This window comes from Diabrotica virgifera, chromosome 2 (genome assembly GCF_917563875.1).
Source record: "Diabrotica virgifera virgifera chromosome 2, PGI_DIABVI_V3a".
NCBI classification, from domain to species: Eukaryota; Metazoa; Arthropoda; class Insecta; order Coleoptera; family Chrysomelidae; genus Diabrotica; species Diabrotica virgifera.
The window spans coordinates 70243016-70262530 of NC_065444.1; the positions used below are offsets into that span (position 1 = coordinate 70243016).

General features: G+C 30.9%; 1 protein-coding gene and 1 long non-coding RNA gene across 7 annotated transcripts in view; both read right to left on the reverse strand.

The window, feature by feature from the left end:
• Positions 1-10194, reverse strand: part of LOC126880082 (zinc finger protein 664-like) — an 80862-nt gene extending 70668 nt beyond the window's left edge. For 4 of the 5 annotated variants that reach the window (XM_050643752.1, XM_050643751.1, XM_050643748.1 and 1 more), the window contains exons 1-3: positions 8808-10194; positions 8602-8718; positions 1113-1232 (exon numbers count right to left, since the gene is read on the reverse strand). In XM_050643752.1, the coding sequence (XP_050499709.1) occupies positions 1113-1232; positions 8602-8718; positions 8808-8934 (364 nt within the window). In that variant the 5' untranslated portion in view covers positions 8935-10194. The remainder of the gene's footprint in view (positions 1-1112; positions 1233-8601; positions 8719-8807) is intronic. The other variant, XM_050643750.1, reaches the window with a different exon arrangement.
• A 2426-nt stretch (positions 10195-12620) lies between these two features.
• Positions 12621-19001, reverse strand: LOC126880084 (uncharacterized). Of its 2 annotated transcripts, XR_007696400.1 has the most exons (3): positions 18794-19001; positions 14542-14680; positions 12621-14325 (listed from the first exon to the last, which is right to left on the reverse strand). It is a non-coding gene; the product is annotated as an uncharacterized LOC126880084 (long non-coding RNA). The 2 variants fall into 2 exon arrangements; XR_007696399.1 differs by having other exon boundaries at positions 12621-14680.
• Between the last annotated feature and the right edge of the window lie 514 nt (positions 19002-19515).

The window sequence follows — 19515 nt, forward strand, 5'->3', positions numbered from 1 at the left end:
AACCCTAATAAAACGATTTCAAAATTAACATTTTTGTCACATTCAAGTAGTACGTTCTATAAAGCTTTATTGTATTGTATTTACTAAAACCCCAAAACTCACGATGTCAATGTTACTGGTGTTGGAATCCAACATTTGGTTTTTACCATCTACCATCGAGAATTCGTCCAAGTAGGTACCTATTATTGAATTTGTGTGTAGTTAATAATAATAAAACGAGAAACAATAATGGCTCCACCCAAAAGTAATGATGGGTTGCATTTTAACAAAATTAATAAAGAACAATATCGCTGCAATTTTGGGTCCAAAATTTTAAGAACATCTGGAAATACCTCCAATATATACGCCCACTTAAAACAAAATTATAATTTACTTTTTTAGTAGTTTATTTTAGTAATTCTTTTATTTTATTTAATTATATAAGAATATATCGATATAACACATTTATCGATCTATTTTCTCTGATATATATCGTATATTGATATCTTCATTCGATGTATCATATGATATGATGTATCGATGTGTAATTTTTTTTGCCATTCCTAGACTCAAGTGTATAGGTAATTATAATTGATTATGAAACAAAGAAAACCAGAATTTGCTGAGTACAGTGGAACCTCAATTATCCGTCTCTCTATTAACTGTCACCTCTGTTAACCGTCAGGGCCCACACGTAAGTTATTATGACCACATAAGTAAAAATTTAGTCATCAATTCATTTTGTTTGGGCATTTTTTTATGTAAATCAGGGCTCTGGATTAAATCTCAATTTAAATAGGTAATGATAATTGATACCGTGCTTTTAGAGTTCTATTTTTAGAATCGTACGCCAAAAATAAAAACGCACAGCACAATAATTACAGTTAATACATGCGTGTCACCATAATTCAGTTAATGTTCTGTTAACCGTCTTTTCGATTATACGTCACACCCTTGGTCCGGTGCCCTGACGGATAATCGAGGTCCAACTGTATTAGGATGGACTTTGGAACAATAGGGGAGGAATGGATTAAATAATATGAATTCTAATCATTATCAAAAATATATGAAAGACCCAGCATTAATAACTTGATTTGAAGAGTGTTTATTATTTATTTGGCTTCTGGTCTTACCTTGTTGATTTTCCTCAGGTTCATCTTTTAAGTCTTTAAGATCTATTGATGTGGACAGATTATCTATATCTTTTTGGTCGTATTCTGCAACCTCTTCATTTTCAACTTTAACTTCCATAGCTAATAAACAAATTTAATGTTAATATTATTATTTGTTCAGACTATAAGTCTATCTTTATATTTTATATGTTTTTATACAATCTTAATTATTCTTGTATACAGTAGACTCTCTCTATAATGAACACAGGTATTACGAGGTAAGTACACTAGATGTCCCATGAAATTCCTATTGGCCTATAACACCTCTATACATACAGGGTGAGTCACCTCTAATGGGACGGAAGATTACAGCGAAATGGTAAAAGATTTGAAAATTTTTTTAAATTAGTAGTGTGTAAGTTGATAAAATCTACATTTTAAAATTATTTTGAAATATACAGGGTGTCCCAATAAATGACGGCGTATCAAAGTTATATTTTTTCTTATGGAACACCCTATATTTTATTGCATTTTTTAATTGTCCGCAAAAAATAAGGTATAGTTTCATAAGGCTTCCCTATACCTATGCACAGAGTGTTCTGAGTTATGGTGACTTTTCTTAAAATGTAAAGTTTTAAAAGAAGGCTTATTTTCAAGTTATTTAAGAAAATATGAAAAAAAAATACTTTTACATCTAAATAGTTGGATATTGGTTGAATGTACTCCATAATTAATTATTACACAATTATTTACAGGGTGTTCAAAATTTACAGTTTCATTATTGGATTATTCAATGTGTCATATGATGCTTATTTTAAATGGAACACTATGTATATTAATACACCATTATACTAAACGAAGTCACCTCTTTCGAATGGTATATGGATGTCCTATACCTAGGTCTAATAGTTTTTGCGTAATTTACAATTATTTAAATTCTTAATCTGTAAATCGAGTTTAAAACAAAAGATGTATCTCATTGTATGACATCGTCATTCTATGACAGTACGGTCTGGTAATTATCAAAGATATAAACATCCGTGTATGAAATTCAAATTTAATTGTTCCTAAAAATGAATAATCTACGAAAAAGTAGACATGGTACTTACTTTGCATTGGGGAGTGTCTGCAAAATTGTATATTACCTTCTTAAGTTTACGCTCAAAAGTATCCTGATAGAAGACAGCCAAAAAAGGATGTTTTTGAGAGATTTCAATGGATTCCGTGCTACTGGTAATGTTGCATACATAAAGTTAAATAAAAATAAACCAGTTATTTGTGATCACGTCAAGGAGCTTGATGTCCTGCTTTCTGTTACGGAAAACCCAAATACTAGTAAAGAAATAATTTCGGGTGAATTGTAAATCAGTCAAACAACTGTTAGAATACTTAAGAGAAACCATTATTATCCGTATAAAACTCAACTACAGTATTTCTCATGATCATTTTTCAGTGCGTAACAAATGATAGGAAAAAGGGTAAGTCCGTGATAATACACATTTATGACATTTATTCTAACATGACATTTTAGTTAAATCTGACAGTTGTCACATTTTATTTTCAATTTGGAATAAAAACAAATCAAAAGTGTTTCTTGCATTTATAAAATGGTATTTTCTTTGATTTGTATAGTCTTATAAATTATACAGATTATATTTGTAATATTATTATCTAATTAAAAAAAAATAATTTTTTTATTATGGCGCCATCTATCGACAACTAGAATAACTAGAATAAATGTTATAAAAATGTCACCGACGAAATGCAATCACTGACGTGCCTTTTTTTCTGTCACATACAATTTAATGCGTTAGAAAGAAATCGAAAAACTGTGACGCACTGAAAGATGATCATGAGAAATACTGTACACCAGTTTAGACCAAACAGGATTATGATAAATATTTAACTTATCGTTTATGGACTTTAATAGAAGATCCTGATTTTTTTAATGTATTGTATACAGACCAATATACCTACTTTTCATAATAATGGTCTAGTGAATACACAAAATTTTCATTTCATTATGATACAGTAAACAAACATTTATTTCGTACTGTTTAAAAATCGAGAGTGACTATAAATATTATTTTTAAAATCAATTTACCGTTTAAGAAAATTGTAAATTAAGCAAAAACTATGACTCCTAGTTATAGAACATCCCTATACCATTCGAAAGAGGAACCTGTGCTTAGTACAATAATTTATTAATATACATGGTGTTTTATTTAAAATAAGCATCATGACACATTAAATAATCCAATAATGAAACTGTAAATTTTGAACACCCTGTAAATAAATGTGTAATAATCAATCACAGAATACATTAATTATAAAATAAAACCAGACCTTACTGTCATAAGGTGACAATGTCATACAATGCCATTAATTAACTACATCTTTTGTTTTAAAATCGATTTACAGATTAAGAATTTAAATAATTGTAAATTACGCAAAAACTATGAGACCTAGGTATAGGACATCCATATACCATTCGAAAGAGGTAAAATTGTTTAGTATATTTATTTATTAATATACATGGTGTTCCATTTAAAATAAGAATCATATGACACATTGAATAATCTAATAATGAAACTGTAAATTTTGAACGGACTTGGCATCGAGGCTTGAACTTGAACGATACTGTCAAAATACGTTCCGTATTAAAATATAAAAATTTAGTGTAACAAAGTGAAAAATAAACTAATACAAACAAACTATAGTGAATTTAGACAGACGACAGTGCTCCCGATAAAAATAGTTCGTCAAAATTCAGCAGAAACTAGTGAGTAAGCATTGCAAAAAGCATAATAACCTCTCAAACAATTAATAAACAACAGACAAAAACATTCCGATAAGAGGTGAAGTTCCGTCGAAAATAAAAGCGACGTTGCCGGCTATTGAAAAATTTCTGCAATAAAGCCGAAACATTAATAAGAAAATCTATATCTGAGTAAAACTATAAAGTGCTGAGAAGGGTTGACGCTCCACCAAGTCGATTGGGCTGACCCCCTTACCGCGGTACAATGGAGCAGATATTAGAAAAATTAGAGAGAATGGATGAAAGAAATGTAAGAATCGAAAGCAAAATAGATAAAATGCAAGTAGACCTGGATAAATTAAATAAAGAAAACGAGCAGTTGAAAGCAGATAACCAAGCAATGAGAACTAAAATCACGGAACAAGAAGTTAGAATCGAATTACTGGAAAGACAAGCCAGAAGAAAAAACATAATAATACAGGGGGTCGAAGAAAACCAAACAGAAAGCGAACAAGAGATGATAAATAAGATAAAGGGGATAATGAAAAAACTCGACGTACAACCAAACCTAGATGAAGAACTGGTAGAGATGAGAAGAATAGGTAGACAAGGTGATCCCCAAAATGTACCCAGACCCATCTTTTAGAAATGAAAAAGGAATCTACGAGAATGGAAATTCTGAAGGCTGCTAAAAACCTAAGAGGAACTAAAATATATATCAATGAGGACTTCCCGAAAAAAATACTACAAGAAAGGAAGCATCTTCTGCAGCACATGAAAATGGTACGCCAGGAAGGACACACAGCCGCACTAAAATACAACAAATTATGGATAAATGGTGAACTCTTCTCACTGGAGCAACTAGAAGGCATGGATGTAAATTACTGGAGGAAACCTGAAGAGAAGAAGAGTAACGCTAGGACAATAAACGACAGATCCCCCCTATCTGATGATATAGATCCACGCGGAAAATTGATAAAAATGACGTCAAAAAACTAACAAAACATATAACAAAAGACGGCGACAGTATAACGGAGTTGGCAATGAATACGGACATGAAAATATTTTGTAAGAAAAGACGCAAAAACAAAAACAAATAAAATAAAAGACAAAAACAGGAAAATAAGAATAGGAACGTGGAACATTAAAACACTTCTAAGACCAGGCAAAATGGAAGAGTTGGCAAAAGAAATGACAAAATACAGGATGGAAATACTAGCGCTACAAGAAATAAGGTGGGCAGGAGAAGGGATGATCAATAGAAGAAACCACACAATGTACTACGCAGGAGAAAGCAAACAGGGTCGCAATGGAACCGCCTTTCTAGTTAGTAATAGCGTAAGACACAAGATTATTAACTTTAAAGCGGTTGATGGAAGAATATCATATATAAGAATGAAAAATAAACAAGCAAATTTAACATTTGTTAATATATATGCACCTACAGAGAATGCTCCCGAAGAAGAAAAGAATGAATTCTATGAGAAACTTGAAGAATTGTACGAAGAAATACCAAAGAACGACATACTAATCCTATTAGGAGACTTTAACGCAAAGATAGGGAAAGAAGACACGAACAGAGAAATCGCAGGAAAAGAAACGATCCATCAAAATACGAACAACAATGGCAGGAGAATATGTAATCTAGCAGCAGCAACCAATACTTTTATTATTAGCACCCAATTCAAGCACAAAAAAGAGCACAAAGTAACGTGGCTAATACCTGGAACGACAGACAGAAACCAAATAGACCACATCCTAATTTCAAAAAAATGGAGAACAATTGTACAGAATGTGAGGTCCTACAGGGGAGCCAATGCTGATTCGGATCACATTTTGGTGATAGGCGACATGAAATTGAAGATACTTAAAGACAAAAACGACAGAAAGAAAAGAAAGAGGTGGAATAGGTCAAAACTAAACACAGATAATGCAAACAGAAAATTCTGCACTAAGTTGGAAGAAAAACTACTAGTCCTAAAACCATCGGACATAGATGAAACATGGGAAGATATAAAAGATAGTATTTTAACAGCAGCAGAGGAGACGATAGGACTAATGAACGACAATAAAAGAAAAGATTGGTACGATGAAGAATGCGAGCAAGCTAGTAAAGGCAAGGACCAAGCAAGACACAGGTGGTTGGCCACAGGGAAACATGAAGATCTACTACACTATAAAGAGAAAAAGAAAGAGTCAGACAAATGTTGCAGAACTAAAAAGAAGAAATGGATTGAAGACTTACTGCTGGAGCTCGAAGCTAATAGTAACGATAATGCAAGACTATATAAACACATAAAAGCACAGAATAAGAAAAAGATTCCGGCAAATATTGGAAAAAAGGAATGGGAAACACACTATAGAGAATTGTTCAAAAAGAAAGGCGATGCTGAAAATGCAGAAAATGAAGAACAAACAGTAAATAGGAATGAAGAACAATCAGAGCCTCCCTCATACAACGAAGCATTGGCGACCATAAACAGATTAAAGACAAGGAAAGCAGCAGGACCAGACGACATTATAAATGAGTTCTTCAAGAAAGGGGGAGAGGAACTAGCCCACAGAATCCACAAGCTGATAGAACGAATATGGGAAGAAGAACGCATGCCGAACGACTGGAATTGCGGTCTGATAACACCAATCCCTAAAAAAGGTGACAAGACGAAATGCACTAACTACAGGGGAATCACGCTATTAAATACAATGTACAAAATATTAACTAATTTGATCAGACAAAGAATAGAAAAAGAAACGAGAACAAAAATAGGTGAATACCAACATGGATTCAGAGAAGGTAAGTCAACAATAGATGCAATACACATTGTAACGCAAATCGTCGAAAAAAGTTACGAGCATGGAATAGATCTACATATACTGTTTATTGACTACAAGCAAGCCTTTGACAGTGTAATAAGGGAGGAGCTAATTAATGATATGAAGCAACTAGGCATTCAAGAAAAACTAGTAAGTCTCACGAAAATGACGATGAAGGAATCCAAAGCACGAATCTTAACAAGGGAAGGCCCGTCAGATGAAGTACAAATGGAGGTAGGTGTCAGACAGGGAGACTCCCTATCAACAACATTATTTAACATTGCCATAGAGGGTGCAGTAAGAGTAGCCAAAATTAGGGGAACAATTATTGAATCTTCAGCCCAACTGATAGCGTATGCAGACGATATTGCACTGGTTACTAGAGATTTAAAAACCATGCAGAATATAATATTAATATTAGATAAAGAAGCAAAGAAGAGAGGGCTAGTAATAAACCAAAGCAAAACGAAATACCTCAAGTGCTCAAGAGAGAATACGAACATCGAGAAAGAAATTAAGCTTGGAGCATATACATTTGAAAGAGTACACCGTTTCAAATATCTGGGAGTGATGGTGAATGGCAGAAATGATAGAACGGATGAAATAAATGAACGCATCCTACTGGGTAATAAAACCTATTGGAACTACCAAAAATTCTTGAAAGAAAAACACATTAGTAAAACAACCAAATTAAAAATTTACAAGACTGCAATCAGGCCAGTGATCACCTATGGTGCAGAGACGATGTGCCTAACACAAAAAGATGAAATGAGATTAGAAATCTTAGAGAGAAAGATAATTCGACGAATAATGGGACCGGTGAGGATAAGTGTAGGCGAATTTAGAAGATTAACAAATGAAGAAATTAAAGAAGTCATCCAGGGTGAAGACATAATCAAGTTCGTGAAGGCACAGAGGCTCAGGTGGCTGGGACACACAGAAAGAGCTAACCCAGACTCTACGCTAAAGCGAGTAACTGGCTGGAGACCAACAACAGGGAGACCAAAGGGAAGACCCAAAACAAGATGGAGAGATCAAGTCTTAGGAGACATAAAGAAGCTGAGAATCTACAATTGGAAGGAGCGTTGTAAGGACAGGAAAGAATGGAGAAAAGTTGTAGACAAAGCCAAGTCACACACGCTGCTATAATAATAAAAGACAACAGCGGACTGATTCTCTGCAACAAATGAATCAGAGAGCCCAAAAGGGCGGCAAACACTCTGCCAGGAGTGAATAAGCCATGATGATGATGATGAAATTTTGAACACCCTGTAAATAAATGTGTAATAATTAATCATGAAATACATTCAACCAATATCCAAATACTTAAAAGTAATTTTTTTATAATTTCCTAAATAACTTGAGAATAAGCCTTCTTTTACAACTTTACATTTTAAGAAAAGTCAACATAACTCAGAACACTCCGTACATAGGTATAGGGAAGCCTTATGAAACTATACCTTATTTTTTGCGGACAATTAAAAAATGCAATAAAATATAGGGTGTTCCATAAGAAAAAATATAACTTTGATACGCCGCCATTTACTGGGACACCCTGTATATTTCAAAATAATTTTAAAATGTAGATTTTATCAAATTACAAACTACTAATTTAAAATTTTTTTCAAATCTTTTACCCTTTTGCTGTAATCTTCCGTCCCGTTAGTGGTGACTCACCCTGTATATGAACTATAACATCTCACACCAACACAAATGAACCAGAGGCAGACCTACTATGAGATAGACAAATGATCTGAAACGAACTGCCGGGAAAAATGAGCTACAAGTAGCATACAATTAAAAACAATGGAAAGGAAGACTCAAATAGGCCTATGTTCAGATGTGGATGTGAACGGCTAGCTAAAGAAGAAGGTTGAATCATGCATGTGTGCATAACATGTCCTAAATATAACTATAATGATAATAATTTAACCTCACCTAGGTGATCTTCCTTGGGTTCATTTTTAAAATTAAGATCTATTGATGTAGACAGATTATCTAATGGTTTTTGGACATATTCTGCAACCTCTTCCTTTTCAACTTTAACTTCTATAGCTAATAAACAAGTTTAAATGTTAATATTATTATAATATAATAACTATAATAATAATAATTTAGCATTATATTATTACTTCTGGTCTCACCTGGATGATCTTCCTTTGGTTCATTTTTAAATTTTTTGAGACCTGCTGATGGCGATAGATGACCTTCTTCTATACATGTTTGGTCATATTCAGTAAACTCTTTCTTGATTTCACTTTTATCTTCCATAGCTAATAAACCAATTTCCAATAATTAAAAAAATAAAAATATCAACAATAAAGAATATCAATGGCGTCGCTGGGACGGGACCAAGGGACGGTTAAATCATAGAGTTAAATATTAGCATAGAGAGAGTGTCATTCAGAGCGAAGTGACGACACCATCTTTTTTATTTGGATTAGTGCTGTTTCACTCTTACGCATAGTAAAGCTGCTACAGTTGTCCTCCTCTTCCGTGCCTATATTCACACTGAATGTCATTATAGATTCTCGATACAATGTGTTAGAAGGAGATGCAGCAAACCAGTCCCTGAGATCTTGTCGTCAGGAAGCGCGGAAGGTAGGCTCCCTCTATGTTAATATATACCTCTATGGGTTAAATAATATAGTATTACCGGATAGATAGGCAACTCACTGTAAAAATTTGGTTCCTTTCGCCACATGCGACCGTAGTGTTAACTAATCACCATTTGGCGGGAAATTTAAATGGACAAGCATTAATTTCATCCGTTCAGCGCCTCTTGCGGGCCCTTTTGTTACTAATTAAAATATCTTCTTATTTTACGAGAAATAATCTCACCTATATTATTAAAATAAAATACCAGAACTTACAAAGCTTGTTAAAGTATTTTATTTAAATAATATCTAAGTACTACTTATAACTTATTCGGAATTCCCAAGTTACAAAATGTATATGTTATTTTTGCTGTCAAATTTAGTAAGGAAAAGGGATATAAAAAAAGTTAGACAATGTTTTTGTAAATATAGGTACCTACGTGTATTTATTTGTTGTTTCGTTTCAGATAAAACAGTTATAAACTAATTACTATTTACCTATCTATGCATTTTTCTAACTTTTCTATGATTTGTACACAACCGTACACAACAATAATAAACCATGTTCAGTTTTTTTATTAACACAACACAAAACTTCTTTCGTTTCGTAACTAAAACAAAACTACACTTTATCAACGAAGGATAAGGAACCAACTTAAATTGAAATTACTAAGAACAAATCGTTAAAGATAATACAATAAAAACTGTAAACTAATGGAAAATTATTTCCACTAACTTTCATTGTCATTACTTTTGACAGAATTGACATTGCCGAGTTAAGCCTCGTTTGATTATTTTATTTGTGACATTCAGATATGGCGTTAACATAAATGATTGGTTAAAGTCTTCGTGAGCGAGATAGGCTGTCATTTCTCTTTATTAGCTGACCGTAGTGAAAGTGATGGGGGAAATTCCCCAGTTTGTTCATATAAGATTCCAGCGGTGGGATCACGATCGGTAGAATGGTAGAATGCTGACGTCACGTTGCCTAGCAACCGTCGATTATCGCCTGCAAGCGTAAATTTGGTATCACGATGAATAGAATGGTCGTTTCCAGCAGAGTTGCCAGATGAAATTTCAGAATATCCCTAGACGGGAGCTTCAATTTCCCCTAGAAATCCCTAAATCATATTAATTTGACCTAAAAAAGAAGAAATTGAAAGATGACAGCTGTCAATTTAATTTATAACCTATTAAACACTATGTTTAATCCACTTTAATCATTGATTAGGTAATGTTTTAATGTTTACTTAGGAATATTTATGTCGAGGAACAATAAATAATGACAATAATAATAATATTTGAACAAAAAGATATTTAATAACAACAAAAAATGGCGCCAGTACAGTTTAATAAATCCCTAGATTTAAAAAAAAATCCCTCCAGAGCTCCAAAAGCTTCAAAAAATCCCTAGATTCGGGGAAAATCCCTAGACATGGTAACCCTGGTTTCCAGTCGAATTTTATCCCCACCCTTGTAGAATAAAAATCCTCCTCAAACTACCACTCAGGGTTACCATGTCTAGGGATTTTCCCCGAATCTAGGGATTTTTTTAAGCTTTTGGAGCTCTGGAGGGATTTTTTTTGAAATCTAGGGATTTATTAAACTATGCTGGCGCCATTTTTTGTTGTTATTAAATATCTTTTTGTTCAAATATTACTATTATTGTCATTATTTATTGTTCCCTGACATAAATATTCCTAAGTAAACATTAAAACATTACCTAATCAATGATTAAAGTGGATTAAACATAGTGTTTAATAGGTTATAAATTAAATTGACAGCTGTCATCTGCCAATTTCTTCTTTTTTAGGTCAAATTAATACGATTTAGGGATTTCTAGGGGAAATTGAAGCTGCCGTCTAGGGATATTCTGAAATTTTATCTGGCAACCCTGCTACCACTTCTTAGCTGTAGAAAGGACGGTTAATCTCTTTCTTTCTCATGTTAATAAACAAAAACAGAACCAATATGGCAATATGACAGATATTTATTTTTCCCGCTTCCGTATTTTTTGTCTTGTTTATTGTTATTGTTTATGTTCACTAATGTTTTACTAGTTTACATAATATTTCAATCAACGGTTTTCCTCATAGACATGTAAAGAAAGTTTCTCGTGGTTTTTCATAGTAACTGTTTTTTCAAAAATACAATTAGTTTTTATTTTGAGATAACTAATAGCAGAATAACGAAGCAACAAACCTAAATAACATGTTTGGCTTTCCTTTATTTGGAGACATCAACTTTATTTCTTCGTGATACTGGTACCTTAAACCTCTACAGAATAGAATTTTGTCTCAAAATAGATTGGTGAATGTATCTACTTACACTGTATGTTTCTTAGATGAATAAAACTTTTTTCTACATAATTGTAGGTACATTTTGATTTTATATACTGTTTCAACAACCCATACTTATAGTAAATATATAAACCTACCACGAATAACCCTAGTGGTTGATGCAGATAAAAAAAAGTTTGACCTTCACTGTGATTGTTTTTAAAGTTATTTAAATTATTTGTAGTTTTTTTATAAAAATTTGTTTGAATTTAATCTTTTGATTAAAATTTAAAATGCTTATTCTTTTGCACATTATTTGTATTCTGAAAGCTTACCTATATAAAGATGTTTAATGCCTGGTTGCACCAACAGATCTTAAACTTTAGACGTGCCTTAAGCTCAGATTGCGAAATATATGTATGTGTGGCATCATTGAGTCTTAGATCAGTTTTCAGCTTGGCACAATGGATTATTTAATTTATTTATTTATTTAGATAAGAATCGAAAATTATGGTGCAATGTGAGTGAAACTTAAAGCGGCCATATCTATGAGCTGAGCTGAGTTTAAGATTTGTTGGTGCTACCAGGCATAAGTTTAGTTAATAAAAATATATGATTTACTATTTTATTGGGAAAAAGCCACAATTTAAGTGAAAAATTAAATTTATTGACGTTTTAACTTCCACTTCCGAAGCAGTTATCGAAATATAAAATATAAATTAATATAAGTAATCAATTTTTATTCAACTTATTAATGAGTACTAAAATATTAATTAAGATTTTGTATTTCAATAACGATTTCCGACTTGGAAGTTGAAACGTTAATAAATTTTATTTTTAACTAAATCGTGGATTATTTCACAATAAAATAGTATATTGCATACGATATCACAAAGAAGCAGCTTCAGAACAATATAAAAATATATGTAAATTAACTACAGAGGACAGTCTGACTTTTACAAAATTAACTTTAATTTTTGTGAAATATTTTTTCTCAAAAAATGCATTGTTTCTGCAGAAAAACCTCAGAATCCTCTTACTATTATCATTATAATTTTCAGGTTGAAATAAAAATCAATAATGGGTAAAACATAAACTTTATTTAAACTGAAGAAAACATAAAAACAAATATAATCCATGAACATTATAAAAATAACATAAAGACAAATCTTCATAACAAAGTTGTAGTACTTCTCTGTTACATCCAAAACATTTTCTTTCATAGGACTGAAAAAGCACACAGTATTGTCTTAACATTGTTTCATACCAAGACTAAAATAAGAACAAAGAATAAATCACAAATAAACCACAAATTTATGTAAATTGAAAAATAATGCAATTTTACTCTCTATGGCCAGTTTCACCAACAACAAATAAATCAGTGAATAGTTTGATAATTTAAAATTAAATTGACAAATTTTCTTTATATAGATATTTAAAGTGAGATTAACTCGTCAATTCATTTGAAGAGTAACTATTTATTTGATAAATAAATAAAATAAGTACTATTTGACGTTAGAGAAACATAGTTGTGTCAGTTTTATCAGTTGAATAATTTTATTCATCGAATAAACTACTATTCATCTTTGGTGAAACTGGCCATTAGTCAATGAAGCTTTACAATTATTATTTCTAGTGCAAAAATAAGTAATAATATTAAACTACTTATAAAAATTATTATGAAACTTTAAATAAACATTTCTTTAAGATATTTGATCAATGCATCCATAAAACAAAAGTTTTATGTTCAAAATACTTCATAATAAGATATAAAGCTTCACCGTCCAGCAAAGATAACTAAGAAGTGAAAGTAATCTTTGCCAGAATAGAAATGGAAAATGCTTTGATCTCTATTTTAAACGATCTGCTGCAAAAAAGTTTTACATTTGAGTTTCTCCACATCATGTGTTGCACCTCCCCATCTAGCATCGATGTTTAAAATTTTTAAGTCTGGATCACACGCCTAAAAGATTGTAATTTTTTACTTATTCTTTATTTTGTTAGTCAAAGTTTTTTCAACACAAATATCAACAAATACTACAAATTTTTATGATATTTGCAATATAATATATTATGTGATAATACATTATTTTTATAAATTGATTATTGGCAGCATATAGTACATAATATAATATTACAAGTAAGTAGTGTTATATAACGAGTGTTACAATTTCTACATTTTTAGAAAGATAACTGTTCTATTAAGATAGTTATGTTCCCGTTCCGTTGAAGCAATTATAGCAACATGTGTGCAAACTATGGCCCCTACACAGCCAGGAAAGTTAAACTTCTGCATAAATTTTCTTTTAAAATTCTCTTTTTGAACGAATGTAGTAGGAAAGATAATCGACTCTTCACTTAGATGTTCAAGTGTTAAATTTGTTACATCATTTAAACGGATGCTAACAGTATTTTAGGCAATTGATATAGTAGTTATATATAGGCATAAAGTGAAACGTACGCTGATGTGCTTAGTATATTAGTATACAAAATGTATGTACACATCAACGTTCATTTCACTTTATGTTTTGACTTAATTTGTTTGAAAATGAACTGATAGCTCTGACCGACTACTCTTTGATAGGAACTTATTGCATAAAAATAAGTGAGGTAAAAATTTACAGTGAAGGCTCAACACTGCTTGGATGAACGGATTATCACATATTATGAGGTATAATCCTCTCAAAAAAATAGTTCACCATGTCTGTTGTTAATATAAATAAATCTACAAACTCCTAAAGTAAATGCATCACTTTCCCTTCTCATTATTCTCCTCTATATTATACCTATTTATTTCGTTTCTTAATTGCTCATTTCTTTGTATATGAGCAGGAAGTATCTAAACGTCAAACTATATCAGTATTTAATATAAACATCAAAATATATTAATAATAATTAATAATTAAATAGTTCACTATGTCTGTTGTTGATATAAATAGATCTACAAACTCCTAAAGTAACTGCATCACTTTCCCTTCTCATTATTCTCCTCTATATTATACCTATTTATTTCATTTCTTAATTGCTCATTTCTTTGTATATGACCAAGTATCCGAGCAGGAAGCATCTGAACGTCGAACTATATCGGTATTTAATATAAACATCAAAATATATTAATAATAATTAATAAGTGATATGAACCTACAACTTATTGTGTTATTTTTCCTTTACAGTAACAGGAATTTATAGAAAAAATACCTACATAAAAATACCTTAATATAACAATGTTCCCTAGTCACAGGTAAAATTCAAAAATTTAGTGATTTCTAATAAAATAGTTCCAAACAACCCAAGACAAAAATATACAAATTGAAAATAATCACAAATAATAATCTTTCTTTAGGTTAGCTGTTAGCTTTTTGAATACAACCACCACAAAATAAAGACAACCACACGTCAAACAGCAATATTTTTAAGAAGAAGAAGCGATATTTTTAACACGGCTAGTAGAATATCCGAACATTGCCGAGCACCGATTCTACTTTCCCAAGCGTGTTAACGTGATACCAAAATTGTCGATTGTAGAATTATTTTTGTGACGTCAGCATTCTACCATTCTACTGCGGTGGGATCACGATCGGTAGAATGGTAGAATGCTGACGTCACGTTGCCTAGCAACCGTCGATTATCGCCTGCAAGCGTAAATTTGGTATCACGATGAATAGAATGGTCGTTTCCAGTCGAATTTTATCCCCACCCTTGTAGAATAAAAATCCTCCTCAAACTACCACTTCTTAGCTGTAGAAAGGACGGTTAATCTCTTTCTTTCTCATGTTAATAAACAAAAACAGAACCAATATGGCAATATGACAGATATTTATTTTTCCCGCTTCCGTATTTTTTGTCTTGTTTATTGTTATTGTTTATGTTCACTAATATGTTTTACATAATATTTCAATCAACGGTTTTTCTCATAGACATGTAAAGAAAGTTTCTCGTGGTTTTTCATAGTGACTGTTTTGCAAAAATACAATTAGTTTTTATTTTGAGATAACTAATAGCAGGATAACGAAGCAACAAACCTAAATAACATGTTTGGCTTTCCTTTATTTGGAGACATCAACTTTATTTCTTCGTGATACTGGTACCTTAAACCTGTACAGAATAGAATTTTGTCTCAAAATAGATTGGTGAATGTATCTACTTACACTGTATGTTTCTTAGATGAATAAAACTTTTTTCTACATAATTGTAGGTACATTTTGATTTTATATACTGTTTAACAACCCATACTTATAGTAAATATATAAACCTACCGCTAATAACCCTAGTGGTTGATGCAGATAAAAAAAGTTTGACCTTCACTGTGATTGTTTTTAATAAGTTATTTAAATTATTTGTAGTTTTTTTATAAAAATTTGTTTGAATTTAATCTTTTGATTAAAATGCTTATTCTTTTGCACATTATTTGTATTCTGAAAGCTTACCTATATAAAGATGTTTAATGCCTGGTTGCACCAACAGATCTTATTAAACTTTAGACGTGCCTTAAGCTCAGATTGCGAAATATATGCATGTGTGGCATCATTGAGTCTTAGATCAGTTTTCAGCTTGGCACAATGGATTATTTAATTTATTTAGATAAGAATCGAAAATTATGGTGCAATGTGAGTGAAACTTAAAGCGGCCATATCTATGAGCTGAGCTGAGTTTAAGATTTGTTGGTGCTACCAGGCATAAGTTTAGTTAATAAAAATATATGATTTACTATTTTATTGGGAAAAAGCCACAATTTAAGTGAAAAATGAAATTTATTGATGTTTTAACTTCCACTTCCGAAGCAGTTATCGAAATATAAAATATAAATTAATATAATCAATTTTAATTCAACTTATTAATGAGTACTAAAATATTAATTAAGATTTTGTATTTCAATAACGATTTCCGACTTGGAAGTTGAAACGTTAATAAATTTTATTTTTAACTAAATCGTGGAATATTTCACAATAAAATAGTATATTGCATACGATATCACAAAGAAGCAGCTTCAGAACAATATAAAAATATATGTAAATTAACTACACAGGACAGTCTGACTTTTACAAAATTAACCTTAATTTTTGTGAAATATTTTTTCTCAAAAAATGCATTGTTTCTGCAGAAAAACCTCAGAATCCTCTTACTATTATCATTATAATTTTCAGGTTGAAATAAAAATCAATAATGGGTAAAACATAAACTTTATTTAAACTGAAGAAAACATAAAAACAAATATAATCCATGAACATTATAAAAATAACATAAAGACAAATCTTCATAACAAAGTTGTAGTACTTCTCTATTACATCCAAAACATTTTCTTTCATAGGACTGAAAAAGCACACAGTATTTTCTTAACATTGTTTCATACCAAGACTAAAATAAGAACAAAGAATAAATCACAAATAAACCACAAATTTATGTAAATTGAAAAATAATGCAATTTTACTCTCTATGGCCAGTTTCACCAACAACAAATAAATCAGTGAATAGTTTGATAATTTAAAATTAAATTGACAAATTTTCTTTATATAGATATTTAAAGTGAGATTAACTCGTCAATTCATTTGAAAAGTAAATATTTATTTGATGAATAAATAAAATAAGTACTATTTGACGTTAGAGAAACATAGTTGTGTCAGTTTTATCAGTTGAATAATTTTATTCATCGAATAAACTACTATTCATCTTTGGTGAAACTGGCCATTAGTCAATGAAGCTTTACAATTATTATTTCTAGTGCAAAAATAAGTAATAATATTAAACTACTTATAAAAATTATTATGAAACTTTAAATAAACATTTCTTTAAGATATTTGATCAATGCATCCATAAAACAAAAGTTTTATGTTCAAAATACTTCATAATAAGATATAAAGCTTCACCGTCCAGCAAAGATAACTAAGAAGTGAAAGTAATCTTTGCCAGAATAGAAATGGAAAATGCTTTGATCTCTATTTTAAACGATCTGCTGCAAAAAAGTTTTACATTTGAGTTTCTCCACATCATGTGTTGCACCTCCCCATCTAGCATCGATGTTTAAAATTTTTAAGTCTGGATCACACACCTAAAAGATTGTAATTTTTTACTTATTCTTTATTTTGTTAGTCAAAGTTTTTTCAACACAAATATCAACAAATACTACAAATTTTTGTGATATTTGCAATATAATATATTATGTGATAATACATTATTTTTATAAATTGATTATTGGCAGCATATAGTACATAATATAATATTACAAGTAAGTAGTGTTATATAACGAGTGTTACAATTTCTACATTTTTAGAAAGATAACTTTTCTATTAAGATAGTTATGTTCCCGTTCCGTTGGAGCAATTATAGCAACATGTGTGCAAACTATGGCCCCTACACAGCCAGGAAAGTTAAACTTCTGCATAAATTTTCTTTTAAAATTCTCTTTTTGAACGAATGTAGTAGGAAAGATAATCGACTCTTCACTTAGATGTTCAATTGTTAAATTTGTTACATCATTTAAACGGTTGCTAACAGTATTTTAGGCAATTGATATAGTAGTTATATATAGGCATAAAGTGAAACGTACGCCGATGTGTTTAGTATATTAGTATACAAAATGTATATACACATCAACGTTCATTTCACTTTATGTTTTGACTAATTTGTTTGAAAATGAATCGCTACACGTGGGAAAAGTTATAGCGGACGAAAAATAACTGATAGCTCTGACCGACTACTCTTTGATAGGAACTTATTGCATAAAAATAAGTGAGGTAAAAATTTACAGTGAAGGCTCAACACTGCTTGGATGAACGGATTATCACATATTATGAGGTATAAGCCTCTCAAAAAAATAGTTCACCATGTCTGTTGTTAATATAAATAAATCTACAAACTCCTAAAGTAAATGCATCACTTTCCCTTCTCATTATTGTCCTCTATATTATACCTATTTATTTCGTTTCTTAATTGCTCATTTCTTTGTATATGAGCAGGAAGCATCTAAAAGTCGAACTATATCAGTATTTAATATAAACATCAAAATATATTAATAATAATTAATAATTAAATAGTTCACTATGTCTGTTGTTGATATAAATAGATCTACAAACTCCTAAAGTAAATGCATCACTTTCCCTTCTCATTATTCTCCTCTATATTATACCTATTTATTTCATTTCTTAATTGCTCATTTCTTTGTATATGACCAAGTATCCGAGCAGGAAGCATCTGAACGTCGAACTATATCGGTATTTAATATAAACATCAAAATATATTAATAATAATGATATGAACCTACAACTTATTAATGTGTTATTTTTCCTTTACAGTAACAGGAATTTATAGAAAAAATACCTACATAAAAATACCTTAATATAACAATGTTCTCTAGTCACAGGTAAAATTTAAAAATTTAGTGATTTCTAATAAAATAGTTCCAAACAACCCAAGACAAAAATATACAAATTGAAAATAATCACAAATTATAATCTTTCTTTAGGTTAGCTTTTTGAATACAACCACCACAAAATAAAGACAACCACACGTCAAACAGCAATATTTTTAAGAAGAAGAAGCGATATTTTTAACATGGCTAGTAGAATATCCGAACATTGCCGAGCACCGATTCTACTTTCCCAAGCGTGTTAACGTGATACCAAAATTGTCGATTGTAGAATTATTTTTGTGACGTCAGCATTCTACCATTCTACTGATCGTGATCCCACCACTGATCGTGATCCCACCACAGGGCATGGTTGACAGTTAGATGTTTCACGCAGGTATCTCAAGGTCATACTAAACTAAATGTCATTTTTAGTAATGGCTGCATTCAGCAGAAAACTGCGATGACTAATCGATTACTTAGCGATGTGTAATCGCTAACGATTCTTCTGAATGGTATACTTTCATGTACATACGAAACAGGTTATGACAACTGTCACATTTTTCAAAATGATTTGCAAATACGTGAAAGACACCCCAAGAACAGAAATAAAAATTATTATGAAATGGTAATT